This window comes from Martes martes (assembly GCF_963455335.1).
Source record: "Martes martes genome assembly, chromosome: 5".
NCBI lineage: Eukaryota > Metazoa > Chordata > Mammalia > Carnivora > Mustelidae > Martes > Martes martes.
The window spans coordinates 87,514,082-87,539,234 of NC_137892.1; the positions used below are offsets into that span (position 1 = coordinate 87,514,082).

The window sequence follows — 25,153 nt, forward strand, 5'->3', positions numbered from 1 at the left end:
CTCTGTGGGCCACTGATTTCTTCCCTGGAGCTGTGCTCAATGATGAGGAGAGTGTGAGTTTTGCAGGGGACAGTGATAGAGAAGCCACTTACAAGACAGATCCTCCTTTCACTAATTCACCCCATCTCCCACCCAGAGCCTCCCACATGGGCTCCTGGGGTTGAGGGATGGGAGTAGGGACTAGAACAGGGCCCAGACCAGAAAGGGAGGCTGGTTGAGAGGAGCTGCACTGTAAGAGATCTTGGGCAGTTCTTGCTTACCCCTTTAGCTGGCCAGAGATCCCACCTTACCCTGAAGAGTGTTCCACAGAGAGGTGGGGATGAGGGGAGAAAAAGGAAAGAGGGAATAAAAGAGCAGTAGGGATGGGAAAATGGGGGAGGTCAGGAAAGAGACAGACGCTATGACAAATACAGGCCCAGCAATCAGTCATCCTGCAATAGGCCTTTCCAGACCCAGTGCCAGGCCTTGCCAGGGATAGCCTTCCTCATCCTTCCAACCGAGAACACCCTGGCTAGGCCTACATGTGGCAAAAGGCAGGAGGTCATATTGAAGTGGAACGTCTTGTAGCCTGGGTTACCAAACCCTGAGCGCAGGAAAGGGAGTTCCCAAGCTGCTCAGAGGCCTCTAGATGGCACCAGAGAGCCAGAGCTGAGCTGGAGAAACTGAGAATCGGAGTGTGAGACACGGCGTGTGACACCGTGTGTGACTCGGTGAGTGTAAGTGTGACAGGGAACGTGTGGCACTGTGAGGGCGTGTGACACAGGCCGTGACACTGCACGGCCTCGTGGGGCAGGGGCCCGTGTGAGTCTGTGAATGTGTGTATGTCACCGGTAAATATGTGGGGCCACAGCTCCGTCCCGCCCTGAGGGCAGGTGACAGGGAGACCCTCGAAAAGCCCGAGCTCTGGAGTGTCACCTCATTCTCACTCTTGTATATTCCCCCCATCCTCATTCTAGGGGAGCCCCCGCGTCCCATTACCCTCCTCCTCCCAAGGTCCCCTCCATAGCCCCACCCCCACGGCTTGCTGCGGCCACCGAGGCTGACCGCTCTGCGGCTTCGGCCAGAGGGGGAGGGGTGGACTTCCCCGGAGCGCAGTGGGAAGGGAGGGCCACACGGGGTGATCTGGGGGTCTGCGCGGGAAGAAGGTGGATGTGGAGAAGCACATGCCCTTCAGGGAAGAAGGCACTGGTGAAGACATTTCCCCCGCCCGACTTCCAAAGAGGCAGGGTAGGGGACAGGTGTTTGAGTGAGGTTAGGAACGGAATTCAGGAGGGGTCCCAGATGGGGCTCACGGGCGATAAGTGCAAGGTGAAGAGCCAGGGAGGGGGACAGCCTGTGTATTCGGGTCCCGGGTAGTGAGGAGAAAGCGAAGGGGGTCGTGGCTTTGGGGAGCGGTGCTTGGGGTCCCCTCCCAGAGGGACCAGAGCGGTCCCGAGCTCCACCTCCCGGCCGGGGCGGGGGGGGGGGGTGGTAGGGAGGGCGGGGAGGCGGGAGGGAGGCGGGCAGGCGGGCCAGGAGGGAGGGGGGAGGGAGGGGGCGGGCCGGGCTGTGCGCTCTGCTCGCTGCTGGCTCCGCCGCCGCCACCGCCGCCGCCGCCGCCGCCGCCGCCGCCGCCTCACACACTCGGGGAGCGGGAGCGCGGCGCGGACGCGAAGCCGCCGGGGCTGCTGTGCCCAGAGCCACCAGGAGCCGGAGCCTGAACCGCAGCGCCAGCCCGAGCCGTGCCGAGCCGCAGCCCGGGCCGGGGCCGGTGGCGGCTCATGGTCAGCAGGGCCGGCGGCCGGCGCTGCCCCGAGGCGGGTAAGGATCCGGTGGCGGTGGAGGCAGCGGCGGCGGCTCCCGCTCGGGAGCGGCCATAGCCGGCGGGAGCTGAGGGAGGGGCGCTCAGCCGAGCGAGGCCACGAGGGCCCGGGCGGTGCTCAGCGCGCTGGGCTGAGGTGGGGGCGGCTAGGAGCTCGGACCGGGGATGGAGGTCGAGGCAGCCTGGCCTCCAAAGTCCGCGGCGAGAAACCGAGCGAGGAGAGGGGGTGCTGAACCGGACCTCTGCCGTGGCGTCCCGCACCCCTGCGCGTTTGAAGCCACGGGGAATAAGGGGACTCTAGGAGCGCGCCGAATGGAGGTGGTTGGGGGAAGCGCGCAACCCCCAGTTTGAGGGGGGGACGAAGCCGGCAAGGACCCTCATACACAACGCACACACACACTTGTTGGGCGACCAGATCGGATCACTCAGGCGCTTCCAGCTCCCCGCGGGCACCCAGAGGGCCAGACCACGGACATACGTACACGCATACATACATCCGTACATATGTGCACACAGACATACCTCCCGCACACCAGCGCCCACTGGGGCACCGTCACTAGCTCAGAATCCGCTGCACACTCAGCAGCACGGACACACAACCCGTGGCCCTAACAGAGCAACAGAACACAACCGAGTGTGACATTTGGCGACACAGACACACAAACACAATCCCGTGCCCTCATGTATGAGAGTCGCGGCCACAGTTCTCAAGTGAACACTCAAAACCTAACCTCGCATGTACATATTCCTTTAAGGAACACACCCTAACATGAATTATGTTACCCACTCCTTGGCCAGAACACAGATGCACAACACAGGTCTCGCTTGCCACCCCCCCCTCCACTGCACCCACATAAACACAACCCCAGTGTCTCAGCACACGCCTTGACAGCACACACCCTAACACAGAAAGTAGAACCTACAGCGGCGCCTCACCGGCGAGAACACACAATCAACTGCTTCATACATCTTAACACTGGGTGTCACACACCTTACACCAACAGTGTCACATTACACCTTGCAGCCTATACACACAAACACACACGCTCGCTCTCTCTCCCTCGGAGGCCAGACTGCGTTCTGGGAAGATGAGGGGCGGTCGGGCGAGCCCCTAGCGTCCCTTCGTCTTAATCACGACACTGTTATTGTGACTATCAGCGCCGCGGGAACCCTGGGGGCTGGCCCGACCGGCTTCCCCGCCTGCGTCTCCCCCACCCCCACTCCGGGGCCGGGTCGGCCGGGTATTCCCGGAACTGGCTGGACTGGCAGGCCGCGCCATCCCGGCTCTTCTGGGCTTCAAGGCCGTGGGTCCCTTTGCAGGGAGTGCAAGCCGGAGGCGGTGTTTGCGACCCTCTTCGGGCCATTTAGCTGCGTTCTGCGAGCCACCTGGGGCCCCAGCACACCTGGGTCCCGCACACCTGTATCCCTCACACACCTGGACGCCCCTTCCGCCTGGTGCCGGCTTTAGGCCAGAGTCGCGTGCACCGGCAAAGCCCTGGGGCCCGAAGGGAGATCTCGGCTCGCGCTGGAGTAGAATTGGTAGGCTAGATGGACTCAGCTACCCTCGGGAGCTCAGACTTCTGGCCTCAGTTTCCCCAGCAGTGATTGGCGACAGTTTCTTCTAGCTGGAAATATTCGGTGTAGCGTTGAGGTCTTTGAGAATTGAGCGCGCGGCAAAGACCCCTTTCCGCTAGCCGTGAGAGGGTCCGTTTCTGGAGAATGTCCCCACCCGGCCTGGCTCGCCAGGCTTTGTGATTCCGGCGCCGGCTCCCTCCCCGCCCCCTCCCGGCGTCCGGCGCCCGCCGCTTGGCTCCCGCCGACGCCCGCTTGTTGGGGACCCTAGGCAGTGGGCCGAGATGCGGTGGAGGAGGGATTCCCCGTGGCGGCCCTTGGGGGCAGGAGGCGCTGGGAGCCTACTGGCCGAGGCTCATTCTCACCGCGCCCCCGCCTCGCCTTGAGCTCTGGGAGGCCTGTGTCGCTGGGGTGGGGGTGGGGCTGCCCGAGCCCGAGGACGGTGGAGGAACAGTGCCCCCCCAACACACACTATACTGCGTCCTCTGGGAGGAGACGCCCGCGCTCTGGGTGTGTGCGGGGAGCACCCGCTGACCACAGCGGTGTAGACAGGGGGCTGCCCCAGCTGCCACGGAGTCCAGGACGCCGTGCTGAATGACGGAGGGAGCCTACCATTACCTGCTCTGAGCCAACCTTCCGTAGCTGCCAGAAAAGAGGGTGCCCAGAAGGTGCTTGTGACAGCCTAGAGGTAGGGATTATTTTCTTGATGTGAAGGTCTAGGAGGATTGAAATCTGTAATTACAACTAGACCAGGGCATGGAATGGAATCAGCGAAGAGGGGTGAGAAAGGCCTCCGAAGATAGGCAGGGGTAGTGTAGTAGGGGAGCAGATCTGGTTTCAGTTCTGGCAGCCTTTAGTTTCCCCTCTCCCCCAAGCCGATTCCCAGAGGGACTTCAGCTGGAAGAGGGTGTCTAGCTGGTCTGGCCTCTTCCTGGCAGAGGGGCTGCTAGTGTGGCTACTTGGTCAGGGGATCTGGGCTAGAGAGAGACGGTGAACTAACTGCTGGGAGGAGTGGGCTGGAAGCACCAGGAGAGGGCCTGGCGGTGGGGGTAGGACATGGGGGAGGCCCTTCTGAGATGGTACGGCTGCCCCTACCCTGAACAAGGATGGCTGGTGCTGCAGGGTGAGATTCTTTCAACAATGTCTTGAGCACCTGCTGGCTCTATCTGCCAGGGCCCATAGTGGGGGGTGAGGATGCCATACAGTGGTAAGACACACAGCACCCTTGTCTTCCAAGGTCTTCCCAACTAACAGGGGATGGGTTCGTTTACTTACTGAACCAGTGAGCACCTACTATGTGCCTGGTGCTGGGAATAAAATGCCCTGTTCATGGGGCACCTGGGTGGCTCAGTGGGTTAAAGCCTCTGCCTTTGGCTTCGGTCATGATCCCAGGGTCCTAGAATGGAGCCAGGCATCAGGCTCTCTGCTTGGCAGGGAGTCTGCTTCCCCCTCTCTCTCTGCCTGCCCCTCTGCCTACTTGTGATCTCTGTCTGTCAAATAAATTAAATCTTTTTGAAATTTTAAAAAAATATTTATAAAGAAAAAAGCCCTGCTCAGTTATTTTATATATGTACTGGTCCTTTACAATATAATAGATCTGAATGCCATGGATCTCATCTCCCAAATAACTAACAAGAGGCAGAATTGATTATTTCCATTTCATGATCTGGAAGCAGGTTCAGAAAGGTGAAGCCACCTGGCCAAGGTCACATGGCTAGGAAGTGGTGGAGCAAGGGTTTGAACCCCAACATTCTGACTCAAGCATGCAGGTGCCTAGAAGCCCTGCAGACACTAATAGAGGGTTGTGCAAAGAGCAGGGAGAGGAGCTGAGGGCCATGCACTTGTTCACTGTAGGAAGCCTCTGAACAGCTCCACTCCGCACAGCCCCACTCTGCACAGCCCCACTAAGGCTTACCCTACTCTCCCAGAGGTTGGCTTTGTCCTTTGGTTTTTGTGGCCACGGTGGCAGTGGCTGTTGTGTAACAGTGCAGGGGGTGGGGGTAAGGGTGGGGGGTCACAGCTGACTTGGTCACTGGGATGCGGATGGCTGCCTCTGGGTATTTTAGCATTCAGCAGAAAGTGGACCCTGGTCCCTGAGGTGGGCTGGAAAAGAAGGTTCCGGGTGAACCCTCACTGCTATCCTCTCCCCCTCTCCAACATGTTGACACAGATGGCGGTTTCCTTGGCCCTCCCTGGACTCTGTCCCCTCACACCTCACTGCTCTCCTCAGGCCTGAGAAGAATGAGTCACTGTGTGAGCTGCAGCTCTGCTTCTCAGGGCCCTGGGTGCCTATGTCACTGGGCAGAGGTGGGGACATCCTTGTCAGGAAGGCAGCCAGGGCCTGGGCAAGGGCAGATAAAGCTAATGGCTTCAGAAGGTGCCTGAAGACTAATGATTCTCCATAAGCAACCATACCTGGGCAAAGTTCAGGGATGGTGGGGGCAGGGGTAAGGGAGGGCTGCCTCACTGCTGTTCCTGGCTCCTCTGACTGTGTCCCTGCATCCCCAGGGCCTCTGGGTGGGGGAGGGGACAGCTTCAGGCTGGGGTTGTACAGCCCTTGAACTCTAAGCCCTCTCTCTTTCCTTGCCAGGCAAGTTTGGCAGCCCGGGGATGGGGGGGGGGGCGCTACTCAGCCAACGTATTCTAGCCTCTGAGAATTCTGTGGATTTTTTTCCCCCCATCCAGACTTCCCCCAGACTCTGGATAAGAAGAGGCATTCTTATTTCTCAAATCTTGACTCTGCTTACTCCTTCTGTGACCTGAGACAGTTCGTGTTTCTATCTGAGCCTCAATTTTATCATATGCACAATGGGGAGCAGTATAATAATAATAAAAGTACCCACTTCGGAGGGTGGGGAGGATTAGAATGGATAGTGTATGTAAATAGAGTAAAATCTCAGGGAGTGTTAGCTGGAATGATGATGACAATGATGACCGTGATGATGATGGCAAAAGTGACAGTAGAATTTGCACTTCTTTCTCAACTCCAAGTTAGTCTTTTCCTGATTTTGCGTCCTGTTGCCTCCACCCTACTGCCTGAGGGTTTCTCCAGGTCCCTCCCCCAGAATCAGAATTGGTGGGGGCAGATAAAACTCATTTTAAAGGAACGTTCTAGGTGCTTCATGGGCCTTAAACCTTCTTCAACTCTTGCCCTCACTCTGGGTAGCCACCCCTCCAAACCCTTGTTCCCCCAAATTCCTACCTCCTGGAAACACCCTCTTCCCCATACATTCCTGGCCTTGGATGTTTCTCTGTGGTCCTCTTTCTGACTCCAAGTTGTACACCATAATCCTTTCCTGATTCCTCTGCTGGCTGGAGGTAAGGGATGTCCTGAGGGTGACAGGGTGAATGAGTGAGACAGAAAAAGAGTGTGTATGGGGTGGGGGGGCTTCTAGTGTGTGTGCTGCCTGGGAGGCCTGAGGGGTTAGAGCCCCTGGGTTGTGACCCTGTGAGGTGGAAGAATGGGCTTAATCTGTAGCTCTTGGAGCTGCTACAAATCAGTCACCCTGACTCTGTCAGACCAAGACCTCTGAATTTACAGCCAAAATTTGTGGGCATTCATTTTTCTTGGAAAAATCTGCCCCATCGTTTCATAAAATTCATAAAGGGGGCTTGATCTAAAAGGGTTAAGAATCTGTGTTCTGGAGAGAGTGAGGGAGGCAAGCAGTCACTGCCTTATTTCTCCTCTGTGTCAGGTTTAGGGTAATTCCCATAGAGCCCCCACCCTGCCAAGACTTAGGCATGGAATTGGTGTGTGGAGTGACCCACTCTGTGTGTGCTATGGGGGGAAGGCAGGCTAAGGTGCCCAGAAGGGAATGAGGTTCCCTGGAGACCGTCCTCCCGGGGGTGTGTTTAGGTTGGAGCTCAGAAGTAAGAGGAGCCTTGTGCCAGATCTGTGCAGGTAGATGGATAGTGGCTGGAGGGTGGATCCACTTGGAGCATTCGGTAAATTCTTCCTTCCTTTAAAGAGATTAAGATTGCAACTAGGAACAAGCACAACACTAATCTGATAACAGCCTCTTACACGTAGAGCACTTTACTGGCTAGGAGAGACCAGGGAGGAGGTGCGGTTTGGAAGTGCTCTGTGAAGAAGTGAAGTGTTCGACTTTTTTGTAAGGAATCTGCGTTCACTGAGCATTTGCTGAGAGTCAACTATCGTCCTAAAGAGAGCAGGATTAAATTTGACGCCAGTAGGTTCTTGATGGAATAAGGGAATTGGGCAAGGAAATAAGCAGTGACCACCCAGAAAGTGCCAGGATAGGCTAAACCTGAGAGCTACAGTGGTCTTTCAGGAACTCTTACTGAGTGCTTACTGTATGCCAGGTCCAGGGCAGGGTCCTGAGGCTGTAGGAACAAAGCAGAGCCTCTCATCTCTGCTCAATCTTGTAGGAGAGACAACTGATAAATTATTTCCCATCCAACAGCTACATAACTTCAATTGTAAGTGCTGTGAGGGAGCATTTGTTGAGTACTTAGAGTATGTGCTAGGCGTTTAGCCCACGTGATCTCAAACTCCCTAGGAAATAGGTGGTGTTGTTCCCATTTTACAGATAAGGAAACTGAGGCCCTAAATCATTGTTCTCCTGCTCAGCATCCAGGAAATGGATAGTCTGATGTCTTCTCCACCCTGATTCCTTCCATGTGCCAAATGATTACAACCAAACAAAAATGACAAATAGTCATTGAGTTAGGACTGTTGTGAGGTCCATGATAGCAGATTGAGTCTATCTTGTATGCTGCTGTGTCCCAGTGCCCAGGAGATTGCCTCACACATTGTAAGTGCACAGTAAACATTTGTTGAATGCATAGTGCCCAGCTCTGTGAACGTGCGTGGGTTGGGGCAGGGGAATGAGTAGAGAGAGTCTGGCCCTACCTTCAGGAAGTCTGGCGTTTGTCTGGAGAGCCAGAGAACACAGGAATAGGTGCACAGTACTGGAGTTGAACAACACTGGCAAGTGGGCGGGGTCCAGGCAGCTCAGTGATTCATTGCCTTGGGACTGGGGCAGACAATAGTGGCTGTGAGTTGGAGAAAGGAGAGGTCACCGCAGGCTGGAGAGGCCTGGGAAGGCTTCCTGGGGGATTAGGGGCTGCCTTCAGTGGGGTAGGTGTGGTCTCTGACAAGGATGCGTAGGATTTCCGGGTGCGGGGGATGTCAGGTATTTCAGGTGCAAGTGGGTAGGTGGGGAAAGGAGAGTGAGCCTGAGCCCTCTGCTGAAAATGCAGGGCCTGACTTTGGATTTAAATAGAGGGGCTGGCCATGGTTTTGTTGGAGAGAAGGAAGGGATCAGGACTGGGACAGCAGCAGGGCTGGCTGGGGTCTGTAGGTGCATTGCCTCAAAGCTGGGGGTGGGGGAGATGAGGGGGAAGTGGGTTATTGGGGTGATGAGGGCGCAGCTTGTGGCTAGCTGTGGCATAGAGGGCTCCAGTTGGAAGGATGTGGGGGTGGGCACAGAGAAGCCGGTCAGAGATGGGACTGGACACGTCAAAGGGGGAGGGGCAAGGTATGAGACAGGGGCCAGATGTTTACTGAGAGCCTGGGAACCTGCTTGGAGGGGAGTGGTCAGGAACAGGCTGGTGGTGGCATTGGCAGCATCATCCCAGTTAGACCTGCTGGGCTCACAGTTGCTAAGGACAGGCCAGGGCAGCTCCCAATGCCAATTCCAGGGCGAGTCAGCCCTGACCACAGTCCTGACCCCAATCTTGACCTCTACACTCTTCTTCCACGCACCCGTCAGTGTCTCCCTCCCCCTATCCCCCCTAACCCTGGTGGAAACAGGGCAGGAAGGGAGGAGGAGGAGTCCTGGGAACCCAGCTGGGGGCAGAGCTAGGGGCAGTATGCTTCGGGGGAGGTGGGTGGCTGACTCCTGCACTTCAGCTCTGTTTCCAAGCCTTGATGGGTGCCTAGTTTAAGCTGACCCTTCATGGGGGTGGGGGCATTGGGCAATCTGGGTGATTACTGTCAGAAAAGAGGGATTTGACATGTCATATCTCATACGCATATACTGACCAGCATCTCAGAAGGAAAAGAAACGAGACTTCTTCCCACTCCCTCCAGCCATCCTGAGTGGCCTTCAGCGTGGGGTCCAGGGAATATAAAGAGTGCTGTATCTCTTTCCTATCATGTATGTGGGGGGTGCTTAAGGGCTTATCCTTCCCCTTGCTGTCTCTCCGTATCTCAGTATCAGGGTAATTACCATGGGTGACTAAGGCAGGATGCTGGTGAGAAGGAGGTGTTGGGCAAAGCACAGGAGAGAGAGCAGGGAGGAGGGAGTGTCAGCAGGGTCAGGGCGTTCCATGGGCGGGAGCTACTCTAGACCTGTTCTGGGTCCTTACCGGCTCCTCCAGCTGGGGCAGACACTGCTGCTACACCCAGCTGTGAGTGAAACTCAGGGTTCTGGGTTCTGGAATCAGGGTTCTGGGCTGGGGCTGAGCTCTCTTCGTGGGATAGTGTATAGATGGCAGAGGGGGAGTCAGGGCCTGGCTTGGGCAACCCTCAGGGCCAGCTTCCTCTTCCCAGCTGACCTCTATTTTGCCTCTTCTCCTTGCAGCCCTCCTGATTCTAGATCCTGCCAGGATGGAGCCCCCGAGGCCCAGCCCAGGCCCCGGGGGGCAACGGTTGCTGCTGCCCCCCTTGCCGCTGGCTCTGCTGCTTCTTCTGGCGGTATCCCCAGGCCATGCCACTCGGGTGGTGTACAAGGTGCCGGAGGAACAGCCACCCAACACCCTAATTGGGAGCCTTGCTGCGGACTATGGTTTTCCAGACGTGGGCCACCTGTACAAACTAGAGGTAGGCGCCCCATACCTGCGGGTGGACGGCAAGACGGGAGACATCTTCACCACCGAGACATCTATCGACCGCGAGGGGCTCCGTGAATGCCAGAACCAGCTCCCTGGTGAGCCTTGCATCCTGGAGTTTGAGGTGTCTATTACGGACCTCGTGCAGAACGGCAGTCCTCGGCTGTTAGAGGGCCAGATAGAGGTACAGGACATCAATGACAACACGCCCAACTTCGCCTCGCCAGTCATCACTCTACCCATCCCTGAGAACACCAACATTGGCTCACTATTCCCCATCCCGGTGGCTTCTGACCGCGACGCCGGCCCCAATGGTGTGGCATCCTACGAGCTGCAGGCTGGGCCTGAGGCCCAGGAGTTGTTTGGGCTTCAGGTGGCAGAGGACCAGGAGGGGAAGCAGCCACAGCTCATCGTGATGGGCAACTTAGACCGGGAGCGCTGGGATTCCTATGACCTCACCATCAAGGTGCAGGATGGCGGCAGCCCCCCACGCGCCAGCAGTGCCCTGCTGCGCGTCACTGTGCTTGACACCAATGACAACGCCCCCAAGTTCGAGCGGCCCTCCTACGAGGCTGAACTATCTGAGAATAGCCCCATAGGCCACTCGGTCATTCAGGTGAGAGGTCCCTCCATCTAACTGTCAGGATTCCCACCTCAGGAAGTAGGAGCCTGGCCACGGCTGGTGAGAGTTCCCTTCACTCAGGGGTAAACCGCGAGGGTACGGTGATCTGGTGAGACCTTCCTATCCCAGCAGGTGATATTATTTCCCTCTATCAAGCTACTTAGTGAGGGACGCCTGGGTGGCTCAGTTGGTTAAGCAGCTGCTTTTGGCTCAAGTCATGATCCCAGGGTCCTGGGATCGAGCCCCCTGTTGGGCTCCCTGCTCAGTGTGGAATCTGCTTCTCCCTCTCCCTCTGCCCACTCTCCCCACTCATGTGCATGCTCTCTTGCTCTCTCTCCAATAAATAAATAAAATCTTAAAAAAAAAAAAAAGCTACTTAGTAAGAGTGACATAGCGTAGGAATAGTAGTCCCCTCATCCCCAAATCAGACTCAAACTGGAGAAACTTTGGAGAAGTGAAACCCCCTCCCAAGTCAAATGATATCCTCCTCTCCAGCCAGGCCAGCCAAGTTGGAACAAGAACACTCTCCAGAGATGAGAATATTTTCCTCACCAGCAGCCCCTTAGCCAGACCAGACTTTTCCTGAAGCTAGAGGACAGAGCCTTTCTTTGCTTCTCCCTGACAGTCAAATGAGATTATTTGAGCCAAGTGAGTCCTCAGAGTTCTAGAAAACTGCATTCAGATGCCTCTCTGTACACCAGCTTCCTTCCCTAGGCACAGGGTGCTCATGAGTATGGGGTGCTTGGCATGGTGGGGGGTCGGTTGCCTCTGCTGAAGTTCTCAGCACCCCTCTCCATGGGAACTGCCCCAGGGGCTGGGCAGCTTGGTGGGGCCAGGGCCTGGGAGGGAGCAAAGAAAGCGTCCCTGCAGACAGGTGGGCGTATCTCCCGCTGTCATCTCAGCCCTGGCCTCCTGCCAGCCCCAGCTCCTTTCTCCTTCCCCCTGGGCTGAAGCTGTCTGTCTTTGAAGTGAGGGCGCTGAGGAGGGCTCAGCCTGCCCTGTACACCGTTATGGTCCTGGGAAACCCTTCATTCTGTGTCCTCAAACTGAAGCGGGGCGGGAGGAGGAGTTTTAGGCTTTTTTTTAGAGGCTGGTGGACTTGAACATGTAGAAGGGAGTCTGAGGAAGAAAAGGGAGACAGACAGTCGGAGATGGTGAATAATAACAGCCTGGGTGCCAGGCACTGTTCAGAACACATTATGTGTATTATGTCATGGAATCCTCACAGTACAAGGTAAGCATTATCCCCATTTCACCGATGGGAAACTGAGCCCACAGAGATTTGGAAACTTGCTGCCTGATCTCCCCAGCTGTTGTGTTCACATCCCACTCTGGCTATATCCAACAGCCTGGCTTCAAACTCTGGATCCTGTGCGTGTAACAGCTACACCCCCTTCCAGTGGGCCGAAGCAGAAGAGTGGGGCAGAGATGGGGTTTGAGAAGGGGCAGAAAAGAGAGGATGGGAGAGAGGCAGAAAGAGCTGAGCAAGGCTGGGAGGGAAACGGACAGAAGTGAAGAGTCACAGAGACAAAGGGAGGTAAGATGGTAAGAGAGGTGGGTAAGAAGCCAGGTGAGCAGTCTAGAGACAGGGAGAAGTGGGAATCCCAAGGGAAAGGTAGGTGACAGAGAGATGGGCTGGGGACAGGGGGGTGAGGAGAAGAAACAGAGTCTGGCTCTCACAGAGGTGAAAAGGGCCCAGAATAGCTAGGATGCCCTGCCCAGATGTCTCCACTGTTGAACAAGTTCTGGTTCCCAACAGGAAGGAGAGGAGACTAGCAGTGGTATGAGGCCCCACTAGACACGGTGCCTAGCACTGTGTTAGCACTGATTTTCAGAGATGGACAGGTGGATGGGTGGATGAAAGGAGGGATAAATGCTATTTAGGGAGCACTTGCCACATACCAGGCAGTGTTAGGCATTTTTACAAGTATTATTTAATTCTCACCACAGCCCTATGAAATAGGTTCTATTATTAACCCATTTTATATATTTGTAGACTGAGGCTTGGGGTGATGGAGTAATTGGCCCAAGGTTACATAGTTAGGAAGTGGTAGAGCTAGGATTTGAACCCAGAACTCTTCTGCTGTGTTTCTCAGAGATTCTGCCAGGTTATACCTGTCCTGTCCTCCCCATCTCCCCCATACACACTCACTTCTCCCTTACCAGTGGTACCTCATGGCCATTCCCACCAGGTTCCTGCCACCCCATCACCACCCATGTTTGTATAGACTTGGGCCGAGTGTGCGTCGGCATTGGCGTGGGAGGGCGTGCCCACTGCAAAGGGACAGACAGTTCATTGTTTGATGCTGGGAGCCCAGCCCGCTGCCAGCAGGCTCTGTGGCCCACACCAGCCCCTCCCTCCCGGCCGCAGGCTCAGCCGCCCAGATTCCTCAAGTTGGTCCCTAGCCAGCACCAGCCAGAGAAGAAGATGCTGAAACCGGTTTCCCCGGTTTGAGGGAGCCATGGCCTTGCCAGCTCCTTCTGACCCATATCCCTACCTGACTGCTTTCGAACGAAGCCCCCTCCCCTAGGGCCTCCAGGTGGGCATGTGGGTCTCCACTCGTGCGCAAACACACACATGCACAAACACATACCTTCTCACACATTCACACATACCTCCCGTCTCAGAATACATGTACGCGCACACATGGGTTTTGTGCTCATGTCAGGCAGATGTGCCACACCTTTCCAGCTCTTTGGAAAGGTTGAAGGCCCGTTTAATTGGGTGGAAGGGCTACCCCAGTTGCTAGCTGGCTAGCAACTGGGGTAGATTAGGGCACACCAGTACAAGAACGGTAAGCAGAGCTGTCCCATCTCTGCTAGTTTCTTGTAACACAGCAGAAGATTTGCAGGCTGCATCTGTGCTCCTCAGGGAACGAGATCAGTACTGTCTGCCCTGTGTCGGGGTTGGGAAAAGGACAGTTGGTCTATGTGTTGCTTTTGGAAAGGGTGCAGCATTAGACGAATTGTATCTGCCATGCTCATTGCAAAGGCAGCACACGTGTCCCTTAATGTGCTATCCCAAGACTAACCCATCCCGGCTTCCCTTGTTTTCCTCCGCTGCCCTGTAGGTGAAGGCCAATGACTCGGACCAAGGCGCCAACGCAGAGATCGACTACACATTCCACCAGGCGCCTGAGGTGGTGAGGCGTCTCCTGCGACTGGACAGGAACACTGGACTTATCACTGTGCAGGGCCCCGTGGATCGCGAGGACCTGAGTACCCTGCGCTTCTCCGTGCTCGCCAAGGACCGAGGCACCAACCCCAAGAGTGCCCGTGCCCAAGTGGTGGTGACTGTGAAGGACATGAACGACAACGCCCCCACCATTGAGATCCGGGGCATAGGGTTGGTGACCCATCAAGATGGGATGGCTAATATCTCGGAGGATGTGGCAGAGGAGACAGCCGTGGCCCTAGTGCAGGTATCTGACCGAGATGAGGGAGAGAACGCAGCTGTCACCTGTGTGGTGGCAAATGATGTGCCCTTCCAGCTGCGTCAGGCCAGTGAGACGGGAAGTGACAGCAAAAAGAAGTACTTCTTACAGACCACCACTCCACTCGATTATGAGAAGGTCAAAGACTACACCATAGAGATTGTGGCCGTGGACTCTGGCAACCCCCCGCTTTCTAGCACCAACTCCCTCAAGGTGCAGGTGGTAGACGTCAATGACAATGCCCCCGTGTTCACCCAGAGTGTCACTGAGGTTGCCTTCCCAGAAAACAACAAGCCGGGTGAAGTGGTTGCCGAAGTCACTGCCAGCGATGCCGACTCAGGCTCTAATGCGGAGCTGGTTTACTCTCTGGAGCCAGAGCCAGCTGCCAAGGGCCTCTTCACCATCTCTCCTGACACTGGAGAGATCCGGGTGAAGACATCCCTTGATCGGGAACAGCGGGATAGTTACGAGTTAAAGGTGGTGGCAGCTGACCGGGGCAGTCCCAGCCTGCAGGGCACAGCCACCGTCCTTGTCAATGTGCTGGACTGCAACGACAATGACCCCAAGTTTATGCTGAGTGGCTACAACTTCTCAGTGATGGAGAACATGCCGGCACTGAGTCCAGTGGGCATGGTGACCGTCATTGATGGGGACAAAGGGGAGAACGCCCGGGTACAGCTCACGGTGGAGCAGGACAATGGTGATTTCGTTATCCAAAATGGCACGGGCACCATCCTCTCCAGCCTGAGCTTTGATCGGGAGCATCAGAGCACCTACACCTTCCAGCTGAAGGCAGTGGATGGGGGTGTCCCACCTCGCTCAGCATATGTAGGCGTCACCATCAACGTGCTGGATGAGAATGACAACGCACCCTTCATCACCGCCCCTTCTAACACCTCCCACCAGCTGTTGACCCCACAGACACGTCTTGGTGAGACGGTCAGCCAGGTGACAGCCGAGGACATTGACTCTGGAGTCAATGCGGAGTTGACCTACAGCATCGCTGGTGGCAACCCTTACGGACTCTTCCAGATTGGATCCCATTCAGGGGCCATCACCCTTGAGAAGGAGATTGAGCGGCGCCATCACGGGCTGCACCGCCTGGTGGTGAAAGTCAGCGACCGTGGCAAGCCCCCGCGCTATGGCACGGCCTTGGTCCATCTTTACGTCAATGAGACCCTGGCCAACCGCACCCTTCTGGAGACCCTGCTGGGCCACAGCCTGGACACGCCACTGGACATCGATATCGCTGGGGATCCAGAATATGAGCGCTCCAAGCAACGTGGCAACATCCTCTTTGGAGTGGTGGCCGGTGTGGTGGCCGTGGCCTTGCTCATTGCCCTGGCAGTGCTTGTGCGCTACTGCCGGCAGCGGGAGGCCAAGAGTGGCTACCAGGCTGGAAAGAAGGAAACCAAGGACCTGTATGCCCCCAAGCCCAGCAGCAAAGCCTCCAAGGGAAACAAAGGCAAGGGCAAGAAGAGCAAGTCCCCGAAGCCTGTGAAGCCAGTGGAGGACGAGGATGAGGCTGGGCTGCAGAAATCCCTCAAGTTCAACCTGATGAGCGATGCCCCTGGAGACAGCCCCCGCATCCACCTGCCCCTCAACTACCCGCCGGGCAGCCCCGACCTGGGCCGCCACTACCGCTCGAACTCCCCACTGCCTTCCATCCAGCTGCAGCCCCAGTCACCCTCGGCCTCCAAGAAGCACCAAGTGGTGCAGGACCTGCCACCCGCAAACACATTTGTGGGCACTGGTGACACCACATCCACGGGCTCTGAGCAGTACTCCGACTACAGCTACCGCACCAACCCCCCCAAATACCCCAGCAAGCAGGTAGGCCAGCCCTTGCGGCTCAGCACACCCCGGCCCCTACCCCACCCCTACCACGGGGCCATCTGGACCGAGGTATGGGAGTGACAGGGCAGGTGGATCAGACCTGTGCGCACTCCTCAGCCCATAGGGGCCAACCCAAGCCAGTGGTGGGAGGTGGGACCAAAGATCTGGGGATGCCGGGGCCTTGGTGATGACCCTGATGCCTTGCCCAGGCACAGAGGGTTAGACTGAGTGGAAATTGAGGGAGGGTGTGTGCTCTGTGGCATTCTCCTCCTTGCCCCCTCCCCACTGGGAGAGGCCTGTGACTGTCCATTCCCAAGACACTAGACCCAGCTGCTGGGTCTTGCCAGTGGGGGCTGATGGGCAGGTGAGCAGAAGGGGTGGAGGCAGAAGGGGGGAAGGGAAGGGAAGATGAAGTCTACTCCAAAGCTGGGTCTCTAGCTGAGACCACCTGTTGGTGCTTCTCTAGAAGGGAAACAGGGAGACCTGGGGTCCTATTGGGTAACTGGGTAGGGACTCTGTCAGGGAGGGGGGCCTCCCTATTTGTGCCTTCTGTGTGTGCTGTGTTAGCCTCTTCCCCACCCCAGGCTCCTGGGGCTGGGCCCTGGCTCCCCTTCCCCAGTCCCAAACACTTATCCCTGACAATAAAGTTCTCTATTTTTGGAGTTTTGGTTTCTTATTTTCCTGGAACTGAGAGAAGGAGTGAGAGAGACTGGAAACGGCCCTTTGTCCTTAGGTCCCTACCCAATTTCCCTATCCCTTCTCTTTGCCCCTTCCTACTTCCCAGACCTGCCCTCTACCCCAGCCCTATCTTCATTTACCATCGTCCCACCTGACAACGTGTCCTCTCACTCTGTGTTTGGGACGCCATCTCCCTAGGAACAACATCCTTCCCCAAGAAAGGGCAGGTGCACTCAAGTGAGAGGCACCCAGGTCCTGCCCTTTGTCCACTGGCTGGGACTTCACCCTTCCAATCTGTTCACATTGAGGAGCCCCTGACCAAGCTTGGGCCAGAATACCTGGTAAGGGTGAATTGCAGCCTGCCCACCTCAGGTGAAGACAGAGAAGCCCTTGATTACACCAGCCACCTTCCCTTGGGGCAAGATCTTTCCAAGTCCCTTTCCCAGCTTTTTCATCCCAGCATCGCTCAATGCCCAGCAATTACTGGGCCCTGCCCTGCATGTCCCCGCCATGATCACCAGCCTGGGTTACCGGGAGGGAGGACCCAGGGAGGGGGAGGGAATCCTCAAGTTCTTTGGATTGGCCTGCTCTGGATCCCTACTCTTAGGGTGCTCCCTTCTGACTTTAAGCTGAGGGACCCTAGTCCTGCCCGTCCTCCCTTCCCTTCCTTCAGCTCCTTGCTCTAGCTACCCTGGCTGCTGGCTCTCACTCACTCTCTCTCTCTCCGTCTCTCACTTCTTGCTCTCCTAGGTCTGCCCTGTCTCTGGCTGTGCCTGCAGGGCACTGGGGCTAAAGCCTGGGTGAGGGGCCTCAGGTCCTGGGGGAGTCTCTGAGGCCAGAGGCAACATGTCTCCATGGCGACTGAAGAGGCTTGAGACACTCCCAGGAGGTCCAAGGCGCCAGGTCTCTACTCTGATTCCATCCACAAACTCTCCAATGCCCTGGGGGTACCCCCAAAGTAAACAGTCCTGGGGGCTTTGGAGGAGTGGGGCAGGGGCAAGTGAAATCTAGTTGCATCCCATTTCTCCTGGACAAATAAACGTCTCTAGGGGGACCGCCAGCAGCTCCTGACCAACGATTCTTTTCTCTTCTGTTCCCATCCTTGCTGCCACCAGGTCGCTCTTTCTTCTATTCCTTTAGCCTCTTCATCTCTTTGTCTTTCCCAGGGATTATCCCTTACTCAGCTGCAACCCAACACATCCACGGAGCCACAGTGAACACCTCCCTTCGACATTAAGACACAACCAAACCACAACACCATTGTCATCATCAGAACACATAGGCCAAGTTCCCACTGTGTGATCAGCATGGTACTAGACCCTGAGGGGACACGGTCATATTCGTAAGAGATAACACACGTGAAAAGATGAGGCAATTGAGCCTCTTAAACGTGGAGTGGGAAATGCCTTAGTGAAGTTTCCCAGCTTGCTCCACTGTTCCTTCTGCTACTAGCTGCTACTATTTTTTCGTCCTTACACAAGGTGCAGTGTACCATACTCAGCACTTTTTGTGAATTAGCTCATTCAAAGCTCATAACTCTTGGTGACATAAGTCATTACAATGCTCATTTTCCAGGAGGGAAAACTGGTTAGTGCTGGACTCAGAATTCAAACACAAAGCATCAGGAAATCTGATTTCCAGAGTCTGCTGTTACCCATAATGCTTTACCAGAGGAGTCCCCTAATTAAGTCCGTTTGGGGAGTAAGAGATGCGCTATCACATTAGCCTATTAAAGGCTCTGCAACGCCTGCAACAAAGGTGGGGGACCCGTTAAACTTTGTGTAACTCGGGGTTTTCCAAATTTATTTGACGGTGGTGCCCCTCCCTTTGAGGAACACAGTGTGGGAAAACCCGCACAGGACATAGGAGTGGGTTCCTGGAAGGAAAATGCCAGACTTGAGCCAGCTCTTCACTGACGAGCAGGAGTTGGGCAGGAGGTTCAGCCGAGTGAGCCGGCTCCTGAGGCAGGAGTGAGCATGGCCAAGTTGGGGACAGGGAGACGGCAGAAAGGGGAGCGTCAGGGCTGGAGTGGTGGGTATAGGAGAGAGCTGAGAGATGAGATGGGAAGAACTGGAGGTTGTAGAGTACACAGATGCCTGACCAAAAGCTCCTTAACGGGAAACGGGAGCCTCTGAAAGCTCATGAGTTTTGGGAGAACTGAGTTTTAGAAAGTTCACCAGAGCATGTAGTGGCTATAAATGGGGTAGAGGTGAATGTATAGGATTGAAACTCCAAGGTCCGGACAAGGACGGTGGCCATGGGGACAATGGATGATGGGTGGATTTGGCTAAACTTGGGGAGAAACGACCTCTAGGACTCAAAGGATGATTGGATATAGGGTAGGGATTTGGGGGAATGGGTATGACAGCTCCCAGGATTCCCAGGTGTACATCATTCTTCTGTGTCTGGGTGATGGCATAGTAACGAAATTGTTGCCCATGCACAAGGTGATTGAAGATAAAGAAGAATTGAGTTTCAGACTTGTTGAATCTGAAGGGTCAGTAGAGACAGCCAATAGGAAATATACCCAGCAAATGTCTAGAACTTCAGGACCAGCGTCAGAGAGATTTTGGATCTAGGCTTTTTAAGATATGATAGTGATAGAATTATAGGGAATGTTTAGAGTTGAGGATGCCCAACCTTCCGTTTTACAGAAAAAAAAAATCATAGGAAAAAAGGCCCAAGTGACAAGTTTTGGATGACCAGGTGTAAGTTTTGGGGGAACGGAAGGCTGCTGGCTACCATCTTGGGGAAAACTGGGAAGAGAAGCACTGGACGACCAGTCTGCCCGTTGCCTCGAAGACCCCTCCTGGAGACTCCTTTACCACATCCCAGCCCCAGGTCAATTGTGGGGACCTCATCTGTCATCACCCTGACTCCTTGGTGTTTTGGATCACAACATGGATCCCGAGAAGGGTTGTCTATTCCTGAAGATGAGGTGGGAGCCAAGTTGGGAAGGCAGTTCTGAGCCGCCTTCCCAACAGCTTACCTCAGTGGCCTTGAATGGAATGAAGATTGTGATGGATCAGGAGGTATCGGGAGGATGGGTCTGCAAACCCAGGGTCCCCTTTTCTGGCCTTCTTGATAAGCTCCTACTGAGGGTTTTAGAGTAAAGACAAAGCACCAGTGAAGTCCTAGAGGATTAGAGGGAGCCTGGAGACTCAGCAGCAGCAGGGCCTGGGCCTGAGCTGCTCCCATCCCCCCACTTCTGGGGGCCCTGGATTTCCGCTCTCCACAACTGCTCATGTCTGGATGGCAGCAAAATCAGTGGCCGTCCCAGGTGGGTGTTTTGGTGGCTGGTTGGTTGTACCAAGTGCCAAGCTGAGGGTGCCAGGTTCTTGGGAGGATCCTTAACCCGAGGCAGGCACCCAGGGCTGCTGGCTGGGAGCAGCCTGTCCCAGTTCCACTACCCCCACCCCAACCCCCAATACAAGCTCCTAAGTCCTGGTTCCACTGAGCCACGGCCCCTCCCAGAAGCTCCTTCCAATTTCCTAGAAGGAGTCTCTCTCTCTGAGGCCAGCCTTCCTAATTGCTGATGGATGCCAGGCCCCTCCCGGTATGCCCAGGTCCTCCTGGGCCCTGCCCTCTACAGTTAATACTCTGTTTCCTGATCTGGAGGAAGGGGGAGTTTCCATTGTTCTGCTTCCCCACCCGCAAGGGGCCCGATTTGTTATCAGGCTCCCTTTCCTTCTTCCCCTCCCACGTTTTTCTACTCCCAGGCCTCTCTGGAGGGGAATGAAGTGGGGACAAAGGGGCTCAAGTGGGAGGGGACGCAGCAGGGAGTCCTGAGGCTGCTTACAGCTTCTGGAAGCAGGGGCGGGAACCAAGGATCAGAAAGACACTGGGATCTCTTTTGGATGGAGGCAATGGAAAGTTAAAGAGCAATGAGACAGGTGAGGAGCTGAAGTTCAGGGGTGCTGTTTGGAAATTAGGGAACTGCACTGGTATTGGTGAGCTCTTTTGGAATGAGGAGTCCATACTGCTTTAAGGAAGCTGTTCTGGAAATCCGGAAGCTTGCTCCTGATTGAGGCTATGCTGGAATTAGGGGAGTTGGCTGGTATTGTGCTCTTCTGGCGTGGGCTGTTCTGGAATTAAAGGCTGTGCCGATACTGGGAAGCTGTGCTGTGACGAGTGGTTGTACTGGATTAGGCTTATTGTGGTGGCCTGGGGGCTACAATAACACTGGGGCCTGTGCTGTGGTGGGACTTGCAGTGTGTGGACTTGGCTCTCCTGGGAACTGTCCCAGAATTAAGGGGCTCCTCCATCGCGGTCTGTGCTTTCTTGGGGGCTCTGCTGTGCTAGGGGGCTGGGCCTCTTCCCGGTTGCTGCTGAGGCCTGGGGGACCGGGAGCTCTGGGGCGGGCCTGGCTGGGGCTGGGGGTCGCTCTGGTGGTGGGCCCCCCCAGGGCGAGCTGGCCTGCCAGAAGTGACCCTCCTTCTCCCCGCAGTTACCTCACCGACGCGTCACCTTCTCCGCCACCAGTCAGGCCCAAGAGCTGCAGGACCCGTCCCAGCACAGTTACTATGACAGTGGCCTGGAGGAGTCTGAGACGCCATCCAGCAAGTCATCCTCGGGACCCCGACTCGGTCCCCTGGCTCTGCCCGAGGACCACTATGAACGCACCACCCCCGATGGCAGCATAGGAGAGATGGAGCACCCCGAGAACGGTAAGGAGCTTCAGCATGGACAGGGCACCCTGGGAATGGGTAGGAGTGGAGAACAGGGATGAGACTTGGACAATAGCCTCCATTTATTGAACTCTTGTGTGTTCAGCCGCGCTCACTGAGCCGAGTGCTTTCAGCTATATATTCATTTAATCCTCACAACTGCTCTCTGATCTGAGAACTTTACTGTTCTCTTCACAAGTGCAGGGAACGTGGGGCTCGGAGAGGTTGAGTCACTTACCCAAAGTAAGACAGAGGAAGTAACAGAGCTGGGAGGGATGCAAAGGCTACTCTGACTCTGAAGATCTTGCCCTGGGCACCACAGTGTGCAGCCTTCCTGGGAACAGGGACTCAGGCAGCAGTGAGGGAAACTGGAGGGAACCTTGAGGTCATGACGGTCCCTTAATGGGGTCAGAGGGCCTTGAGAAAAGGAAGGGGCCCTTGGATGCTCAGAGGAGCTCAGAAAAGGGTATGATGATCCCCGGAGGGGAGGAACCAGAGAGGGTCTGGCTGAGGAAAGGGAGTGGGGAGGTCTGGGGAGGGGAGAGGCCTGTCTGGGAGGGGTTTGAAGGGTGGTGGCAGAAGGAAGGTCTGGGCCAGAGCAGAGGTCAGTGAGGGAATGGATAGTGGGTGCACTTTCAAAACGTGTGTGTGTGATGCATATGCGTGTGTGTGTGTGAAGGGATCCATGGTAACCTCTGGAGGGGGAGAACAAAGACGCTTCCCCTTGGGACTTAAAGACTCTCCCGCTTGGAGCTGTCACTGGGTCTTGCCCTCTCTCTCAGTCCAAACTGCCCCCCCAAAAGATGAAAAGTTCTACTCCCACCCCTCAGGCACAGGGCCCTTGTCTAACATTCCAGGCCCTAGGTCTCAGAGTGCCCACCACCCCACCCTGCCCCTCCATGCTCTATCTCATGCCCGTCTCGTCCTTTTTGTGCCCGCGCAGAGCCGGCTGGCCGGAGCAGGCCCTGAGGCAGAGTGCCAGGTATGTGGGAGCTGCTCTGGGGTCTGGGGTCTGTGGGACTTGGCCCAGCACCCAGCCCCGCCCGCCCAGTGACCTTGTTCTGCTCTATGCCATGTTGGGTCCCCCAACCATGAGCTGAAGAGCCTTGGTGCTTTGAGGGTTAATGACAGACCTGTCCCCTCCTCACCTTGCACTGGCAGGAGGCCAAGCCAGGGTGGGTGATACCAGGGGAGCCCCGGCCCCAGGCAGTTCTGCTCAGTCATGTCCCTGAGGGAGGGTCACCGCCTGGTACTGTCCCTGAGCAAGGGCGGGACAGGGACAACTATGACAGGAAGTGCTCCTGGCCCAGCCGTTCCCATGGAGACCCCCGCTGCCCAGCAACCACACTGGCTACTGATGTCAGGCGGCCAACTCCTGTTCCCGTGGGTGTTCTGGGCAGGGAGCCGGGGCTAGGCCAGGGGCGGTGGTTGGCATAGGGGGCTGGAGTGCGGTGGGGAGGGGTTGCATGAGTGTGCTTGTGAGGATGTGAGTGTGTGCTTCTATGTGAACTCCCCACTCCCTTCTCCCTTGGCTTTAAAGGGGGGCCTCACTGTGCTGGGGTAGGGTGGGGTTCTAGGATAGCTGGGAGCACAGTGAGGCTTGGGAGGGGTTCAGAAGGAAGGTATTTGCCCACTTTCATCTGAGGCTGGAGAAGCCCAGTATAGATTTGTGTGTCGTGTCTATTGAGGATAGGGGTATGTGTGTGTGTGTGTGTGAGAGAGAGAGAGAGAGAGAGACAGACAGACAGACAGACAGAGATATTGGACCCTTAAATGAGGATGGGGGTTTCCTCACCCCTAAAGATAGATTTGCTTCTTTAAGCCTGTCTGGAGATAGATGAGGGAGGGTGTAGATGGGTTGTGTGTTTGTGCACCTGTCGAAGGGCAGATTTGGTGGGTGTGTTGATAGGAGAGCTGGAGGGTGGCTGAGGATGGAGGAACGCATCTATTTCAGGGTAGACTGTATGAGAGAGAAGAGCCTGCGGTGGGCGGCAGGAGGCTGTGTGTCTATTTGCGGGTGTGTACGCCTGCCAACTCAGTGGGCAAAAGAGGCGTGCACCCCTGTCCCGAGGCAGGGCGGAGGTGCCCATGGGAAGCCCTGGAGGGGAGCTCTGCAATGTTACTCTGCCTGAAGACTGCCCTCCCCATTCTCTTGCGCAGACCTGCGCCCTTTGCCTGATGTTGCCATGACGGGCACATGTACCCAGGAGTGCAGCGAGTTTGGCCACTCTGACACGTGCTGGATGCCGGGCCAGTCATCTCCCAGCCGCCGGACCAAGAGCAGCGCCCTCAAACTCTCCACCTTCGTGCCTTACCAGGACCGAGGAGGGCAGGAGCCTGTGGGTGCCGGCAGCCCCAGCCCCCCGGAAGACCGGAACACCAAAACGGCCCCCGTGCGCCTCCTGCCCTCCTACAGTGCCTTCTCCCACAGTAGCCATGATTCCTGCAAGGACTCGGCCACCTTGGAGGAAATCCCCCTGACCCAGACCTCGGACTTCCCACCTGCAGCCACACCGGCATCTGCCCAGACAGCCAAGCGCGAGATCTACCTGTGAGCCCCCCTTCTGGCCGGTGGCCATACCCCACCCCAGCCACCGGCCAGGCCCCAGTTGGGCCCATTCCAGGGTCCTGCTCCTGACCCCCTTCAGCGTGGACTTCCCGGCCAGGACCCCAAGTGGGGGTGAGTACTGGCCTCATGACCACGCAGGCCCTTCCCCCAAGCAGGGTCCAGGTCCTCTCTCCTCACTTCATCCCCCAGCCCCTGGGAGCCCTTCTTCCCCTTTATGGGGCTCCCCCCAGCTGGTGCCCAAGAGGGCTCCTCTATAATGACTAGGCTCCCTTCCCTCGATTTCCAGGGAGCACCCCCTTACTTTGGGCAGATGGTGGAGTCAAGGGTGGGCAACACACTTTTAACTCATTGTTTCCCACATGGCCGACCAGGGTGGAGACAGGATGTCCCCATTCCAGCCCTGCTGCAGGGCTGAACTGGGGAGCCCCTCTCCTTGGGAACTCCCAGAGGAAACTCTTGACCGCCAGGGGCTCCCTGAAGGGCTTTTGTTACCAAAGGTGGGGTGGGGATGGGGTGGGAGTGGGCCGGAGGCCTTGTCTTCCTATACTGCTCCTGGGCTCGCCCACCTGCCTGCCACGTGCCCCTGCCTGATCCCATCTGGGCACCCCCCTTCCCTGCTGGTCATGCAGTGTCTGTATATAAGGACCTTGGAATGATGTCCCCATTTCTGCCTGATTTGCAACTTTTCTTGTTGATGTTGTGTTGTCTTGGGGGACCCCTCTGGGTGGGGGGAGGCTGCCCTGTGCCCCCTCCTCCCTGCCGCAGTGCCCCCCCACCCCAGGCCTCTACTGTTCCATGTTGTAAATACCCCTGGGGCCGTAGTGGGATGGGGGTGCAGGCCAGGGAAACAGTGGGTGGGTGGGGTGGGGATAGGGGTAACATTCGCCTATCAGCAGAGCTGGGCTTTTATTTAATTTTTTTTAAAAATACAAATCTCTATTTTTTTGGAACTGTTGCGCTGTGCCCTGGGGGGGGGAATCCCCGCTCAGGCTGGCCCCCCCACATCCAGATGAGCATCACAGAGGGGCCCTGAGGCTGTGGGGGGCAGCTGGACAGGGGTGGGATGACTGTGCCTCTGGCCTGGTTGGGTGAGTTGGGAGCAGGAAGGTTTGCTCAAGGGGTGGCTGGTTGCTGCCTCTAATAGGGGGAACCTGCACCCTGCCCCCTCCCTGCCCCTCA

General features: G+C 56.5%; 1 protein-coding gene across 3 annotated transcripts; it reads left to right on the forward strand.

Annotated features, from left to right (window-relative positions):
- Window positions 1–1,606: 1,606 nt before the first annotated feature.
- On the forward strand, window positions 1,607–24,779 carry PCDH1 (protocadherin 1). 3 transcript variants are annotated; one of them, XM_080803779.1, is made up of 6 exons: window positions 1,607–1,800; window positions 9,922–10,784; window positions 13,862–16,057; window positions 21,186–21,405; window positions 22,349–22,387; window positions 23,566–24,779. In XM_080803779.1, the coding sequence occupies exons 1-5, from the start codon at window positions 1,761–1,763 to the stop codon at window positions 22,372–22,374; spliced, it is 3,345 nt and encodes a 1,114-aa protein (XP_080659905.1). In that variant the 5' UTR covers window positions 1,607–1,760; the 3' UTR covers window positions 22,375–22,387; window positions 23,566–24,779. The 3 variants fall into 3 exon arrangements, with proteins under 3 accessions (XP_080659905.1, XP_080659903.1, XP_080659904.1); XM_080803777.1 differs by lacking the exon at window positions 22,349–22,387; XM_080803778.1 differs by lacking the exons at window positions 1,607–1,800; window positions 22,349–22,387 and adding an exon at window positions 3,980–4,061.
- Window positions 24,780–25,153: the final 374 nt, after the last annotated feature.

What these genes read in the sequence shown, in the direction of transcription:
- PCDH1 (XM_080803777.1), top strand. Translation starts at nt 1,761, where the DNA reads ATGGTCAGCAGGGCCGGCGGCCGGCGCTGCCCCGAGGCGG. An exon ending in CCGGCGCTGCCCCGAGGCGG is followed by an intron (nt 1,801 to 9,921) that starts GTAAGGATCCGG and finishes TTCTCCTTGCAG; the next exon opens with CCCTCCTGATTCTAGATCCT. An exon ending in TAGGCCACTCGGTCATTCAG is followed by an intron (nt 10,785 to 13,861) that starts GTGAGAGGTCCC and finishes GCTGCCCTGTAG; the next exon opens with GTGAAGGCCAATGACTCGGA.